Consider the following 14,522-nt stretch of genomic DNA (forward strand, 5'->3'; position numbering starts at 1 on the left):
TCCGTCCTCCGTCCTCCTCCTCCTCCTCCTCCTCCTCCTCCTCCTCCTCCTCCTCCTCCTCCTCCTCCTCCTCCTCCTCCTCCTCCTCCTCCTCCTCCTCCTCCTCCTCCTCCTCCTCCTCCTCCTCCTCCTCCTCCTCCTCCTCCTCCTCCTCCTCCTCCTCCTCCTCCTCCTCCTCCTCCTCCTCCTCCTCCTCCTCCTCCTCCTCCTCCTCCTCCTCTCCTCCTCCTCCTTGATCGAGCTTGCAGGAAACTGCCGACAACATCGCGCAACAGCTGTCGCGCGTGAGCGTCTCGGAGCTGATCAACAAGGTGGAAGTCAAGGACAAGATCGTTGAGCGCTCCTCCTCCTACGCCCGCGAGTACGAGGTCACCATCACCCTCGAGAAGCCTCACATGCTCCCGGCCTCCCTCCAGCGCTCCACCACTGCCCGCGAGGCCCTTCCCCAGACCCTCTCCGGCCGCTTCTGCCTGCAGATGCTGCTGGCCTTCGAGCGAGAAATCCTCAAGGACGCGAAGACGAGGGGGCTGGAGATTGTGTCGGGCATGTCTGAGACAAGCAAGCGAGGAGGAGAGGAGGAAGAGGGAGAGGGGGAGGAGAAGCAGGGGAGAGAAGACAAGGCGAGAGACGACTCGGAGGAATCTTCAGAGGAGGAGGAGGACGCGGAGAACACCAACGCCAAGGACGAGCAGAAGAAGAGCACGAGCAAGGGATACAGCGATGCAGACAAGGCGGACAGGAAAGCGATGAAATCAAGCAAGCAGTCAAGCAAGCTCACGACGGAGGAGGGCGACGAGGAGGGAGAGGACGACGACGAAGGGGAAGAGAAGGACGAGGGGACGACAGGGAGCATCACGCTGATGACGATGAATGAGCGGGAGAAGAACAAACTGGAGAACATGAAGAACAAGTACTCCGTCTCCACGCAGCTGCACAGCAGCGGCGACTTCGTCCTGCGCATGAGCGCGCCGGTCGGGAGAAAGCGCGTGATGCTCGTACAGCTCATCGAGGAGGTGGCGGCCCGCTGCATCATCCAGGAGCTGCCGGGGGTTCACAAGTGCCACGTCATCGGGCCGGCCAAGGACAGCAGCGACAAGCAGCACAGTATCATGACTGAGGGCGTAAACCTCGACCTCCTCGCCCTCTGGCAGCTCAACCGTCAGAAGTCCATCGGGGGGGCGCTGGACCTGAACCGGCTGCGGTGCAACGACATCACGCAAGTCCGCAACGTCTACGGGGTAGAGGCAGCGCGCAAGATGCTGCTGGATGAGATCAGCAGCGTCTTCGGGGCCTACGGCATCGGAGTTGACCTCCGACACCTCTCCCTCATCTCCGACGCTATGATGTACGCCGGAGAGCACAGGTTGGGTCCCTGCTCTTGCCCCAACTCTCTTCCCCTCCTATCTCGTCCTCCTTGCTACTTTCCCTCTCCTCCTCCCCTCCCTCCCTCCCTCCCTTACTGCATCTCTGTTCTCCCCTCGTCCTGTTCACCCAGCTCACTCTCGCTTCTCCTCAGGCCCCTGAACCGCATCGGCATGAAGTTCTCTGCCTCTCCTCTCCTCAAGATGTCCTTCGAGACTACCTGCACTTTCCTCACCGACGCCACCACCATGGCTGACTCGGACGACCTGCAATCTCCTTCAGCTCGCCTGATCCTCGGACGCCCGGTAAGTGTGGGCAAATGAAGAGGAATTGGGGAGAGAGGAGGAGAAGAAGAGAGAGGGGAAGTGGAAATGGAGGAGGAGGAGGAGGAGGAGGAGGAGGAGGGGGAGTGATGATGGTTTGCAGGTTAAGACAGGCACAGGTTACTTCGATGTCCGTCAGAGGATGCATTAATCAGTTAATGAAAACCACCAACCCGCGTCAACTCGCAAAATTCTTCTCCTCCTCAGTGTTGGTTTTCACTCCTGCCCTTCCTCCATCGCTCTGCTCACCCCCCATCGGTCGGTTCGGGTTGTTCTCGAGCATCCACGTCGCCAGGTACCGCAGCGGGTCCGCCGGCTTCGCTCTTGCGAGCTCCGTCAGGCCCTTCACCAGGAAGGGCTGCAGCCGCGACTTGATGTACTGATTCGCCTCCTGCGCGCTCGGAATGGCCTTGCGAGGGGGGCGGCCGCTCATATCCAAGGGGATGCGTCGAGCAAGAACAGCCTCTATCTCCTTGCTGATCTCCTCCCGGGCCCTCTGCCCATTGATCCTCCTGCCCACACACGAGAAGTAGGAGACAACCGTCGCCTCCACCTCGCGGTAAGTTTGCAGCCTCCTCAGCGTCCCCTCACGGCTGTCGGACGTCTGAGCCCTCAGTCGATGGACCAGATGGTGGGGAGGAGGATGGAAGGAGGTGTGGTAGATCTTTCCGGTCTGAGAGTCCACTCGCTTGCCCAGAGCGCGTTCGAGCACCACGGCGTCCGGCACCTCCAGGAGGAAGAAGAAGTCCGGGTCAAGCTCCATCTCCTTGAGCGCCTGGATCTGCCGGATGGTTCGTGGGAAACCATCGAGGATCCAACCACGTTGGCGCACGTCCAAGTGACTCATTCTCTCCTTTATGAGGGGTATAATGACGTCGTCCGAGAGCAGCGTGCCAGATGCCAGGCTGCTCCGCGCCTTCAACCCCACCTGAGTCTCGTTCTCGATGTGGAAGCGCAACAGGTCTCCGGTGCACACGTGGACGAGGCCGAGCTTCTTGGCCAGCTCAGTGGACTGGACGCTCTTGCCGGAAGCCGGAGGCCCGAAGATGACCACCTTGAGGGAGGGAGGAGCAGCGGAAGGGCCCACGTCCTCGAGGATGTCAGAGATCCTGCTCGAGAGCGAGTCCTTGTCGACAGTGCCGTCCAGTAGATGCAGCCTACCGCGGTAAAGAAACTTCATGTTTGACACCTCCACCTGGAACTGATGCATTCGATTCAGAACAGACCGCGAAGTGTCTTCGGCTCTCTGGAACAGGCGGTCAAGGACCTCCGGGTCCTCAGGCGGAGGGTCATACTTGAGGTGGTACATCTTGCCTGTGACCGGGTCCTTCCTCCTTCCCACGCATCGCTCTACCAGGATGTCCTCGGGGACGTCGAAGAGGAAGAAGTGACTAGGTTGAATCCCTGCTTCCTCAAGCATGATCGCCTGCGAGAAAGTCTTGGGAAAGTCGTGCAGCAGCCAACCCTGCTGCATACAGTCCGGCTTCGAAAGCCTCTCCTTGAGGATCCTTACCATCAGATCATCAGATACCAGGAGTCCTTGATCCATCCGTTGCTTCGCTGCCAATCCAAGTGCCGTGGAGTTGGAGATCGCGTTGCGAATCTCATCCATCATGGAGAGTTCCACAACCCCGAATTTGTCGACAACGCACTCCGCTTGAGATCTCTTGCCAGAACCTGGAGGACCCGCGATGATGATGCGCTTGGGGCCGTCGACGCTCGACATCTTACCCTTGAGGTACTTGTCAATCTTAGAACTGATAACTTTCTTCTCCTTCGTCCCGTCGATCTTCACGTGCAGATTCGAGTAGAAAGGCATGATCGCTCGCACGTTCTCGTGGTACGCCCCGATCCTCTTCTGCATCGCCTCCTCCGTGTCGTCCGCACGATGTACAAGCCGGCCCTGTACTTCCGGGTCCTCTGGTGGAGGATTGTACTTGAGATGGTAGATCTTCCCCGTCTCCGGGTCCGTCCTCCTCCCGACGCATCGCTCTACCAGGATGTCGTCCGGTACGTCAAGCAGAATGAAGTGGCTCGGCCTGATCCCTGCCGCCTCAAGCGCTTCTGCCTGTACTCCCGTGCGCGGAAAGCCGTCCAGCAGCCAGCCTCGCTCCTGACAGTCTGGCTCTGCCAGCCGCTCCTTCACGATGTTGATGATCAGCTCGTCCGGTACAAGCCCGCCGCTCTCCATGAAGCCCTTCGCCTGCTGCCCCAGCTCTGACCCCTTCGCAACCTCTGCTCGTAGGGCGTCGCCTGTCGAGATGTGCACAACGCCGAACTTCTCCACGATCATCTCGCATTGTGTGCCCTTCCCCGACGCTGGGGGGCCCGCGATAATGATGCGCTTGGGGGATTTAGATGGACAAGGCTTGCCCTGGAGGTAGTCCTCGATGTTCCCTGCTATCGCCTTCTTCTCTTGTGTCCCGTCGATCTTCACGTGCAGATTCGAGTAGAAAGGCATGATCGCTCGCACGTTCTCGTGGTACGCCCCGATCCTCTTCTGCATCGCCTCCTCCGTGTCGTCCGCACGATGTACAAGCCGGCCCTGTACTTCCGGGTCCTCTGGTGGAGGATTGTACTTGAGATGGTAGATCTTCCCCGTCTCCGGGTCCGTCCTCCTCCCGACGCATCGCTCTACCAGGATGTCGTCCGGTACGTCAAGCAGAATGAAGTGGCTCGGCCTGATCCCTGCCGCCTCAAGCGCTTCTGCCTGTACTCCCGTGCGCGGAAAGCCGTCCAGCAGCCAGCCTCGCTCCTGACAGTCTGGCTCTGCCAGCCGCTCCTTCACGATGTTGATGATCAGCTCGTCCGGTACAAGCCCGCCGCTCTCCATGAAGCCCTTCGCCTGCTGCCCCAGCTCTGACCCCTTCGCAACCTCTGCTCGTAGGGCGTCGCCTGTCGAGATGTGCACAACGCCGAACTTCTCCACGATCATCTCGCATTGTGTGCCCTTCCCCGACGCTGGGGGGCCCGCGATAATGATGCGCTTTGGCGAGCCTTTGCCTGACGACCCTCCTAGAAGATAACTCTCTATGCTCCCTGCTATCGCCTTCTTCTCTTGCGTCCCGTCGATCTTCACGTGCAGATTCGAGTAGAAAGGCATGATCGCTCGCACGTTCTCGTGGTACGCCCCGATCCTCTTCTGCATCGCCTCCTCCGTGTCGTCCGCACGATGTACAAGCCGGCCCTGTACTTCCGGGTCCTCTGGTGGAGGATTGTACTTGAGATGGTAGATCTTCCCCGTCTCCGGGTCCGTCCTCCTCCCGACGCATCGCTCTACCAGGATGTCGTCCGGTACGTCAAGCAGAATGAAGTGGCTCGGCCTGATCCCTGCCGCCTCAAGCGCTTCTGCCTGTACTCCCGTGCGCGGAAAGCCGTCCAGCAGCCAGCCTCGCTCCTGACAGTCTGGCTCTGCCAGCCGCTCCTTCACGATGTTGATGATCAGCTCGTCCGGTACAAGCCCGCCGCTCTCCATGAAGCCCTTCGCCTGCTGCCCCAGCTCTGACCCCTTCGTAACCTCTGCTCGTAGGGCGTCGCCTGTCGAGATGTGCACAACGCCGAACTTCTCCACGATCATCTCGCATTGTGTGCCCTTCCCCGACGCTGGGGGGCCCGCGATAATGATGCGCTTGGGGGATTTAGATGGACAAGGCTTGCCCTGGAGGTAGTCCTCGATGTTCCCTGCTATCGCCTTCTTCTCTTGTGTCCCGTCGATCTTCACGTGCAGATTCGAGTAGAAAGGCATGATCGCTCGCACGTTCTCGTGGTACGCCCCGATCCTCTTCTGCATCGCCTCCTCCGTGTCGTCCGCACGATGTACAAGCCGGCCCTGTACTTCCGGGTCCTCTGGTGGAGGATTGTACTTGAGATGGTAGATCTTCCCCGTCTCCGGGTCCGTCCTCCTCCCGACGCATCGCTCTACCAGGATGTCGTCCGGTACGTCAAGCAGAATGAAGTGGCTCGGCCTGATCCCTGCCGCCTCAAGCGCTTCTGCCTGTACTCCCGTGCGCGGAAAGCCGTCCAGCAGCCAGCCTCGCTCCTGACAGTCTGGCTCTGCCAGCCGCTCCTTCACGATGTTGATGATCAGCTCGTCCGGTACAAGCCCGCCGCTCTCCATGAAGCCCTTCGCCTGCTGCCCCAGCTCTGACCCCTTCGCAACCTCTGCCCGCAGGGCGTCGCCTGTCGAGATGTGCACAACGCCGAACTTCTCCACGATCATCTCGCATTGTGTGCCCTTCCCCGACGCTGGGGGGCCCGCGATAATGATGCGCTTTGGCGAGCCTTTGCCTGACGACCCTCCTAGAAGATAACTCTCTATGCTCCCTGCTATCGCCTTCTTCTCTTGTGTCCCGTCGATCTTCACGTGCAGATTCGAGTAGAAAGGCATGATCGCTCGCACGTTCTCGTGGTACGCCCCGATCCTCTTCTGCATCGCCTCCTCCGTGTCGTCCGCACGATGTACAAGCCGGCCCTGTACTTCCGGGTCCTCTGGTGGAGGATTGTACTTGAGATGGTAGATCTTCCCCGTCTCCGGGTCCGTCCTCCTCCCGACGCATCGCTCTACCAGGATGTCGTCCGGTACGTCAAGCAGAATGAAGTGGCTCGGCCTGATCCCTGCCGCCTCAAGCGCTTCTGCCTGTACTCCCGTGCGCGGAAAGCCGTCCAGCAGCCAGCCTCGCTCCTGACAGTCTGGCTCTGCCAGCCGCTCCTTCACGATGTTGATGATCAGCTCGTCCGGTACAAGCCCGCCGCTCTCCATGAAGCCCTTCGCCTGCTGCCCCAGCTCTGACCCCTTCGCAACCTCTGCCCGCAGGGCGTCGCCTGTCGAGATGTGCACAACGCCGAACTTCTCCACGATCATCTCGCATTGTGTGCCCTTCCCCGACGCTGGGGGACCAGCAATGATTATGTTTAGTTTATCTTTGGTTGACATGCTTTTCTTCTATATCACTTTCTTGTGTGCATATCCTGGAAATGAAAAGTTCCTGGAAACGGAAAGGTGTTAGGTCTTTTCTTGATTAGAATGTTATCAAGTTTTTTTGATAGCGGAGGAAGTCAGGGCTTCAAAACAACGCATGTTTGAAAATTTTTCCAACTATTTGACTTACTTGTTCAGGTGCTTTTGATAAAATATTTTACACCAAGGAAGCAATTTCACCACGACACTCTTGCAGTTGCAAAGATTCTTCTCCTTTGATCACCAACTACCCTTGAAGACTACTTACCACTGGATTGGGGTTTGGAACAAATTGTGCAACAACAAACAAAATGAGATCTTAAGTCAAGACTTTCAAAGAAGATAGACTGTCATACTAACACTACATTGCTGAAACATGCCATGTCCTTCTCCTGCTCCTCGCGTGCCTCTTCTCCCTAACGTCTCCCCTCCTCGTTCCTCGTCATCCCGCCATAACCGTTGGTGCTTGGAATTTTTTTCATCTACCCCTACCCCCTATTTTCCTGAGTCGTCCCTAGGGGAAAGTGGTGGTGGTTCCATTTTGAGCATTATGCGTTTATGATTGAAATTTTTTCATATAATTGCAAATATTGAGTAAAACCTAGACCATAATTATGAATTTTATGAGTCTGTTATGATATATTGCAATAGCATTGCGACAACCGACATATAACACTGAGTCTTCTTTACTCAAAGTTAAGTTAAAAATCAGTACGAGCTGCGAGGTACCAGTTTAATCATTACAGTGACTTAACCCGGGGTTCGGTGGCGCCGGGCCGTCCGATGAGTCCGATGATCGGATCATAGTACTTCGAGTCTTTCAATCACTAGGTGAGACGGCACTGCACCGTACCGGGGCCCGGCCCGGTGATTGGATCATCGAGTCGGATGCAAAGGCTAACTGCAATAGGCGGTCCGCCTCGGAGCCGCTGACTGAGTCCGGACGGGTCAGCCCCTCCGGCGTAACATGGCGAGTTTCACATGATTGATTTTTCACGTTTTGTGCGGCCCTGGCGCGCCGCGGCCGCACTGGCCACCGAGCGCCGGACTCTCCGGGAGCGCGGCTTGCCCCCTTCCCCCCCCCCGGCCCGGGCCCCGGCCCCCCGGCCCCCCCGCGGCCCGGCCTCCGAGGCTCCCGGGCCCCACGTGACGGCCCCCCGGTCCGGCGACAGGCGGCCGGGCCGGGCCCGCCGGCTACTAGGACTCGGTGACTCGGGATACGTACCAGTTCAATCTAAATTAAGTTAAAAAATCAGTGAGGACAATCAGGAGAGTAGAAAAGACAGCGATACTATGATAATCAAACCTAATCCTGCCGACTGCTGTCCCCTAACTTAGTAATAACGTACCCGTTTAATAATACACGATTGAGAGTTTTTGTGCAGCAAGGAGTCGAAATGGGAGGAGGGAGGAGCTGAAGAGAGGCATGGCGCGTGCTGGTGGAAGGATCAAGGGACGAGGATATCAACTCGCAGGAGGTCATGGGAGAGTGATAGAGGTTCCTATACGAAAAAGGGGCAAGGCAAAACTTCATAACGAGGACGGAGTGAGAGCAAGCATGTAGACAGAAGGGGACGTGAGCGAGTACAGCGATCATTCGTTAACTCGTATCGACCAAGTGCTGATCATGTTCCGCAGAGGGTCGAGAGCCTGCGCTGGATGTTTCAAGACTTTCCCTTCTGCAAGAAGGGGAGGCTCGTCCTGCATGACGGCAAGCGCATCGAGGAGAAGGATCTGATCGGAGCTGGGGAGTTTCTGAGGAAGAAGTCCGAGTTTCGCAGCAAGGAGGTGGAGCCCAAGAACTTTTCGAGGTATGTCATCTTCGCATCCCAAGGCTGTCCATGGGCACACCGATGCTGGATCACTCTCAGCCTGATGGACTTCCCTCTCAAGCACTACTTCACCCACTCTTTCAAGATCGCCCTCCCATTGTTCGGTCCTGTGTTGGAGATCCCGTTCCCGGCCATCAGCACGGAGGGATGGCGAGTCTGCGACCTTCCAGCACATGTCCTGGAAGGAGTAGGGCAAGAGGGGGAGGGAGGAAAGTCGAGCAAGTACCTGCGTGGCATCTGGGCTCCTCAGAACGACGGGGTTTGGCTAGGGAGGTTCTACCAGGTGTCGGAACCAAAGGTGACGGCTAGGGTTGTGGTTCCGATCTTGTGGGACTTGAAGGACAAGAAGATCGTCAACAACGACAGTGCGGACATCGTTCAGGTCCTCGACAGAAACTTCTGTCCCTCTGAGAGGACGAGAGCTGTCGAGCTGTGCCCCAGCAGCAAGTCCAAAGAGATCGAGGAGCTCATCGCTGAGATCTATGTGATCAACAACGGAGTCTACCGCTGCGGCTTCGCTGGCACCGAGGAACACAAACAAGCTGCTCGCGCGGAGGTCTACGATGCGCTGGAGACGCTCGAGGCTCGCTTGGCCTCGAGCCCACACAAGTACCTGCTGGGAGATGAGCTGACGCAGCCTGACATTCACCTCTTCACCACCATGATCCGCTTTGACACTGCCTACTGCATGGCATTCCGGGTAGGCCGAAAGAGCCTCAACGACTTTGTGCACATGAGGCGATACATCCGATCCATCTACGACCAGCCCAAGGTGAGGCGGACGTGCTTGCCCCTGATCTCCTACAGCTTGTTCTACTTCCAAGTGTGTCAATGGAGGGGCAAGGTGGTTGGAAACCTCCTCCGCCTGTCCCTTGCCTTCCTCCTCCAGCTCACTGGTGCCAACAAGCCAGATTGCTCCATGGCAAGCCGCGTCCTATATAAGTTGTTGTCCTTGCCAGCATGGACAGCAATCGATTTGTTCCATATCTGAGATCTAGACAAAATTTGTTGGGAGAAATTTTACTGTTGGTATATGTTAGCAGACATGTTACTGGGCATGAATGAGTCATGAAGCAAACCGTTGCTGCGCTGCACTGGTTACAGGCACTGTTATGCCTTTGAACCTCCCAATCAAGTTTATCAATCATCTTTATGCTTCTCCTCGTAGTCCTTTGCTCTTCTCAGTACCTCATCGAGCCTGGACCGCAAAGCTTCTTGCTTTCTGTGAAGGTTTTCTATTCTCGCAATCCTGTGAAACATTCTTCAGAGGCTCCAAGAACAAGATGGCACTAACTTGAGCTGCTGCTGGGCTGATCGTAGCTGGATGTGGTCTAGCTGGTCGTGGAAGGATCGAACCGCCTCCAAGATGCCCTTGAGGTCTCTGGCAACTGTCGTCTCGAGCAGTGTGTCTTGTCGCAAGCTGATTGCAGCAAGTGAGATACGATAGGCAGCAGCAGCAGCTTCACAAGCTCTCAATCAGTCGCTTCTGCTTCTCAATCAGTCGGTCGAAGTCTGACATGGTGAACCTGCAGGCGCGTCAGTCTCGCTACATCTCACGCCGTAAAGTCACAACATCGCATGTTCCGCATCGCCTTCACTCCTCTTAACCCGCTCGCTCGAAGAATCCCTGCACGAGCATCAGGGGCATCACCAGCGCTCATGCTAACTCATACCATGATCCTTGCTCCTTCTCCAGCGCTCTCTTGACCTCCCACGCCATGCGTCGCCGCAGGAGCTTTGGCATAGCCCAGCAGAGAGCTAGCAGGAGGATCCCGCCGGCTCCGACGACTCCGTAGATAACCAAGAGCCAGACAGGAGTAGACGATGAGCAGGAGGCGACGGGGAACTGATCACTTCTCCTTGACGATGCTTGACAAGCAGGACTCGGCAGCGTCGAGATCAGGTAGCTCCCAGCTTGGAACGCCTCGGTCATGTTCCTACCCCATACTGTCGGCACCAACTCCCTCAGTCGTCGTACCTCCAGCTGCGGGCTTGAGATCGCTTCGTAGTAGCCATCTACAACAAGAAGATACAAGGTAGAGCGAGGGATCAGGTATAGAAACGTTCTCATCATGATCACATAAGGACCCAAGGACCTGACTCTATGAAACTCCACACCCACATGCTCCATAGAAGTCTCTCCCCTGGCTGCAGCAGCAGACTGTCTCTGTTCAGTCCAATTCACCAGGACCTCATGGTTGACTTGAAATACACATTCGTTGCCATTCAGACATGTCCGCACCAACACGTCCTTCTCGTCAAGATATTGCAAGATGTTGGCATGCTTGTCTTGTAGAGCATACGTCTCAAAAGAAGCAGCTTCATCGAGACTGCTCTTGTCGACTATAACATGCAGGTTCTTCGTCATGATGAAGAGGAGCAGCCCGTTGTCGAGAGATGTCAAGATGGATCTTGCTCCCACTCCGCTCAGTTTGGCCTTAATATCCGCCACGAACGAGGCATACGATAGCAGAACTCCAGTCACCCCAAGCGGAAACCGCGAGGTAGAGACGTTTGGCGATGTGGAGAGATAGAGAGCCTTTGAGATGGTCACATATGTACGATTGAGATTCGCAGTTGGAGTCGAAATCGACATCAGGTCTGGATTGAGCAGAGCGGATTGAAACCATGTACTCTCGGTGTAGTTATGAAGGGGCTCTGAACTCCTCATAGCTCCAGGATAAGAACGAAGTACACCAGACAAACATCCGAAGAACAGCTCGAGCACGTCCGATCTTGTCTTGGAGGTGAAGGTGCTGTTGTCAATGTAGAGTGCATTGCCGTCTGTTTGTCTTCCGCGAATTCCCAACGTGTGTTTCCAGTACTCCTCCATGTTAGAACTGACTTGGATGCACTTTACAGCAGATGGATGGAGTCCCCAGGCATGTCCACGCGTGCTGGAGGCGCTGGACCTGGGGAGAAGTGAGTCTGAGAGAGAGAGAGAGAGGAAGAGAGAGAGAGAGAGAGAGAGGAAGAGAGAGAGAGAGAGAGGAAGAGAGAGAGAGAGAGGCGCGCGGGGGGAGGGGGGGGGGGGGGGGGGAGGAAAAAAAAAAAAAAGGAAAAAGGAAAAAAAAAAAAAAAAAAAGGGAAAGGGAAAAACCTGGGGGGGGGGGGGGGAAAAAAAAGGGGAAGAGAGAGAGAGAGGAAGGAGTTAGAAGAGCATAAGGAGGCTTACTTGATCTGCTCGTTCAACGCTAACAGCTCCTGAAGGCTCAGGTCCCCTTGCCTCAACGAGCTCCTCCCGTACAAGGCAGCAGGCGTTGCAAACCAGACGCTTGTGTCGTAAGTGCACCAGACTGTCCCGCAGGCCCTTGTGCCGCCCCACGGGTACGAGAACCTGGCGGGTATGAGAGGGCGGAGGAGATCGAGGCGATGAAAGCAAGCAGCCATGGTCGAGTACGAGTTGTTCCAGCAGCGCTGCGTCCGATTGTCTTCCTGGCAGAGCGGCAAGAAGCTGATTGCAGGGACTTGCAACAAATAAAGTGAGCTCCTTGCTGGAGACGTCCAGCTGCTGCTAAGCTGAAACCTTCCAACCAGCGAGAGAGGAGATGCTGCGATCGCCCTCCAGCAAAACATCAACTTCCTTCCAGTGCTGCTGGACCTGCCCGACCCCTTAGCTTGCATGGTGAACTCTACGCAACTAGAGTTGCGCTGCATGGCGATGGGGATGTAAGAACAACACAGTCTCATCTGATCGCTTCTGGCTTCGTCAAACAGTGTGGCGAGCCTTGAATAAGAAACTTGCATCGTCAAAGCGTCTAGACTGCCAAGGAGTGCAGTTGAAACAATCCTGAACGATTTGACTGGGTAGAAGCTGTTCAGTTCAAGCAGATTCATCAGCACTTCATCTGAATAGTCTGCTCTGATGACTCCGACAGCACCAGGAGGACTTAGACCGCAACTCCATTCCAGCGCTGCAATGAAGCTGTCGGTGTGACTCTGATTCCATGTATCGGCACTTGAGCGCGGGAGGTGGATACTCCAGATACGACGATCGTCCTCGAAAGATACTGTCTTAAGGCTTTGAATCAGCTTCAGCGAGCTCAGAGCGATCAACTTCTCCCTATCATCCTGACAACAACATCAGAAACCACCTCACACCTTGGTATCAGAACCTTCAAGAATGTAGAAGGGGTGTCAGGAAGCAAGCTGCTCATGATTGAGCACTTTCCAAACTGACTTGAATTTCCATCTTGTGTCAAAGCAAGCCTTACGACAGTTCCGCCAATTTCACATTTCAAATCATTCAGGAATTTTGTTGAGGTCATCGTGTTCATAGTCACAGCGTCGTCTACAACTATCCCAACAAAGATTGTTCTATTCTGCACCGATGAAAAACGTTTACCTGAAAACAGTCAGAGGCGTGTCATCTTTGTAATTACCTCCACCATACTTTGAGGGTCATTGCCAGCAAAGCCGTTCACGCTTGACAGCATCACAATAAAGTTGGACGGATGATTGCTGGTTTCACTACCAGCAAGATAATCCAAGGCCACATCTACTGCGGCAGTCAGATTGGAGTATGAGACATTAGTGAAGTCGTTATGCTTTGCCCAGTCAGTTACAAGTCGTAGATGTTCTTGTGAGGCAGACAACAGAGATTTGCCGGAGGCCGAGGGGACGACGTAAGGTCTTTCAGACGCCAGAATGAGCTGAAACAAGTCGACAGGAGAGACCCAGTACTTGATCAACGCCTCAACTTGAGCCATCGCAATGTCCATCGCCGCGCAGACGCTCGCGGAAAACAGTGCAGCATCGAGCACGAAGACAACCCGCTTGCTTGGATACATCAAATGTTTGTACCAGGATGTGTTTAACATCGCCAAGTCGTTGATCTTTGAACTTGAGAGATCATTCGAGAGCATTACCACGTTCCCGTCCTGAGCGATAAAGTATTGATTTGCAAGATAAGTGTTCGACGAATTCAAAGAGATGTTCTTCATTTGGAGACAGAGGCTGTGAGATAAATTACAGAAGCTATACACTGAAGTTTCATTCCATGCGAGCGGCATGTACACTGTACATTCGTCAATCTGTACACGCTGACCATTGACAATTTCATTCAGCTGAGATCCAGTCAGTCTTGGGTCGAGAAAGGTTGTTTCGTTGACCAATGTCACTTGCGCTGCACTTCTCACTTTGCCGAGGACCTGTTCTCGCTCATGGAAGATGTCTTGGATGCCTCCTCGTCCTCCTGCCAATTCTTCCAACAAATTTGTCGGATTTTGCTGTATCTGTACGGCAGGAACTTGTTGGACGACATCATAAGGCGAAAGAATGCCAGTCGTTGGACCCAAGGAGCTGCAGTCTGCCGACGGTTGAGTTCCAAGTATCGCACACTCGTAATGGAGGAAGAGATCTGACAGGCTCTCGAGCACCTGCCCCACGCTGCACACGAGTCAGTGAAGGCTGATAACATCACGCTAGGCTACGCACGTCGATCCCCCGATCAGCTCATGACAAGCCGCTGGAAGAAACTCCGAAGCAATCAGAACAACGATGACCAAGTTCAACAACATCCGGTCTTGAGTAGGCATGTTTCAGTGTACGAGCTGTACGATCGAAACAATCAAGGAATCGCTTGAGCAACCAACAAGAAGCAAGATTGGCGCTTCAAAGATACATGTCTGACCTATTCTCCTGCACATGCAGTTCGTTATTGTTTTTACACCAGCAGCTCCCTTGACTCAGTCCGCTCCTTCTGCTGCACTTACTGTGATCACGCTGAGATGTCCTTTGAGCCAGCTGACAACAACCCTGGAGGCATTTCAATCAAAGTACCGGCAAAGCTTGCCAGAACAACTGTCACTTGTCATCGGGTTGCCATATCCGATATCAGTGTCAAAGTTCTCTCCGAGCCTCATCACTTGCTCTCTCGTTGTTCTGCTGCTGCTTCTTTCATCTCTCCATGGAGCTCCTCGCCTCCTCCGCTGCATTTCGTGGCACTGCTGAGCGGCATGGTCCACTAGAGTCTCAGAGTCTGGCCTGCGGCCCGACAGTTCTCAATATAGAAAGAAAAACAAAAAGAAAAGTTTGTTGTAAAACCTG

The 14,522-nt window shown here is 55.1% G+C and overlaps 6 protein-coding genes across 6 annotated transcripts in view; 2 read left to right on the top strand and 4 right to left on the bottom strand.

Annotated features, from left to right (window-relative positions):
• The window catches only part of GUITHDRAFT_160655 (hypothetical protein), a gene marked incomplete at its 5' end in the record, with an annotated part of 7,460 nt that extends 5,595 nt beyond the window's left edge, over positions 1-1,865 (top strand). The window contains 3 exons of the mRNA XM_005841316.1: positions 249-1,363; positions 1,517-1,667; positions 1,789-1,865. Of these exons, the coding sequence (XP_005841373.1) occupies positions 249-1,363; positions 1,517-1,667; positions 1,789-1,836 (1,314 nt within the window). The 3' untranslated portion in view covers positions 1,837-1,865. The remainder of the gene's footprint in view (positions 1-248; positions 1,364-1,516; positions 1,668-1,788) is intronic.
• GUITHDRAFT_63611 (hypothetical protein) lies at positions 1,864-2,118 on the bottom strand (the record flags this gene model as incomplete). The annotated part of the gene is made up of 1 exon (XM_005841317.1): positions 1,864-2,118. One exon carries the CDS (start codon positions 2,116-2,118, stop codon positions 1,864-1,866), a length of 255 nt encoding a protein of 84 aa, XP_005841374.1.
• GUITHDRAFT_91639 (hypothetical protein) lies at positions 2,115-4,853 on the bottom strand (the record flags this gene model as incomplete). The annotated part of the gene is made up of 2 exons (XM_005841318.1): positions 4,102-4,853; positions 2,115-3,459 (listed from the first exon to the last, which is right to left on the bottom strand). Coding segments are annotated over exons 1-2 (2,076 nt in total), but the record flags the coding sequence as incomplete, so codon positions are not given.
• Positions 4,854-6,000: 1,147 nt separating this feature from the next.
• Positions 6,001-6,618, bottom strand: GUITHDRAFT_63360 (hypothetical protein; the record flags this gene model as incomplete). Its single annotated transcript, XM_005841319.1, has 1 exon — positions 6,001-6,618. A coding segment is annotated over one exon (618 nt), but the record flags the coding sequence as incomplete, so codon positions are not given.
• Positions 6,619-8,385: 1,767 nt separating this feature from the next.
• On the top strand, positions 8,386-9,261 carry GUITHDRAFT_56929 (hypothetical protein; the record flags this gene model as incomplete). Its single annotated transcript, XM_005841320.1, has 2 exons — positions 8,386-8,573; positions 8,694-9,261. Coding segments are annotated over 2 exons (756 nt in total), but the record flags the coding sequence as incomplete, so codon positions are not given.
• A 402-nt stretch (positions 9,262-9,663) lies between these two features.
• On the bottom strand, positions 9,664-14,011 carry GUITHDRAFT_99879 (hypothetical protein; the record flags this gene model as incomplete). The annotated part of the gene is made up of 9 exons (XM_005841321.1): positions 9,664-9,723; positions 9,765-9,894; positions 9,941-10,000; positions 10,045-10,101; positions 10,148-11,386; positions 11,650-12,545; positions 12,689-12,819; positions 12,868-13,862; positions 13,911-14,011. 9 exons carry the CDS (start codon positions 14,009-14,011, stop codon positions 9,664-9,666), a joined length of 3,669 nt encoding a protein of 1,222 aa, XP_005841378.1.
• Between the last annotated feature and the right edge of the window lie 511 nt (positions 14,012-14,522).

This window comes from Guillardia theta (assembly GCF_000315625.1).
Source record: "Guillardia theta CCMP2712 unplaced genomic scaffold GUITHscaffold_3, whole genome shotgun sequence".
Classification (NCBI taxonomy): Eukaryota; class Cryptophyceae; order Pyrenomonadales; family Geminigeraceae; genus Guillardia; species Guillardia theta.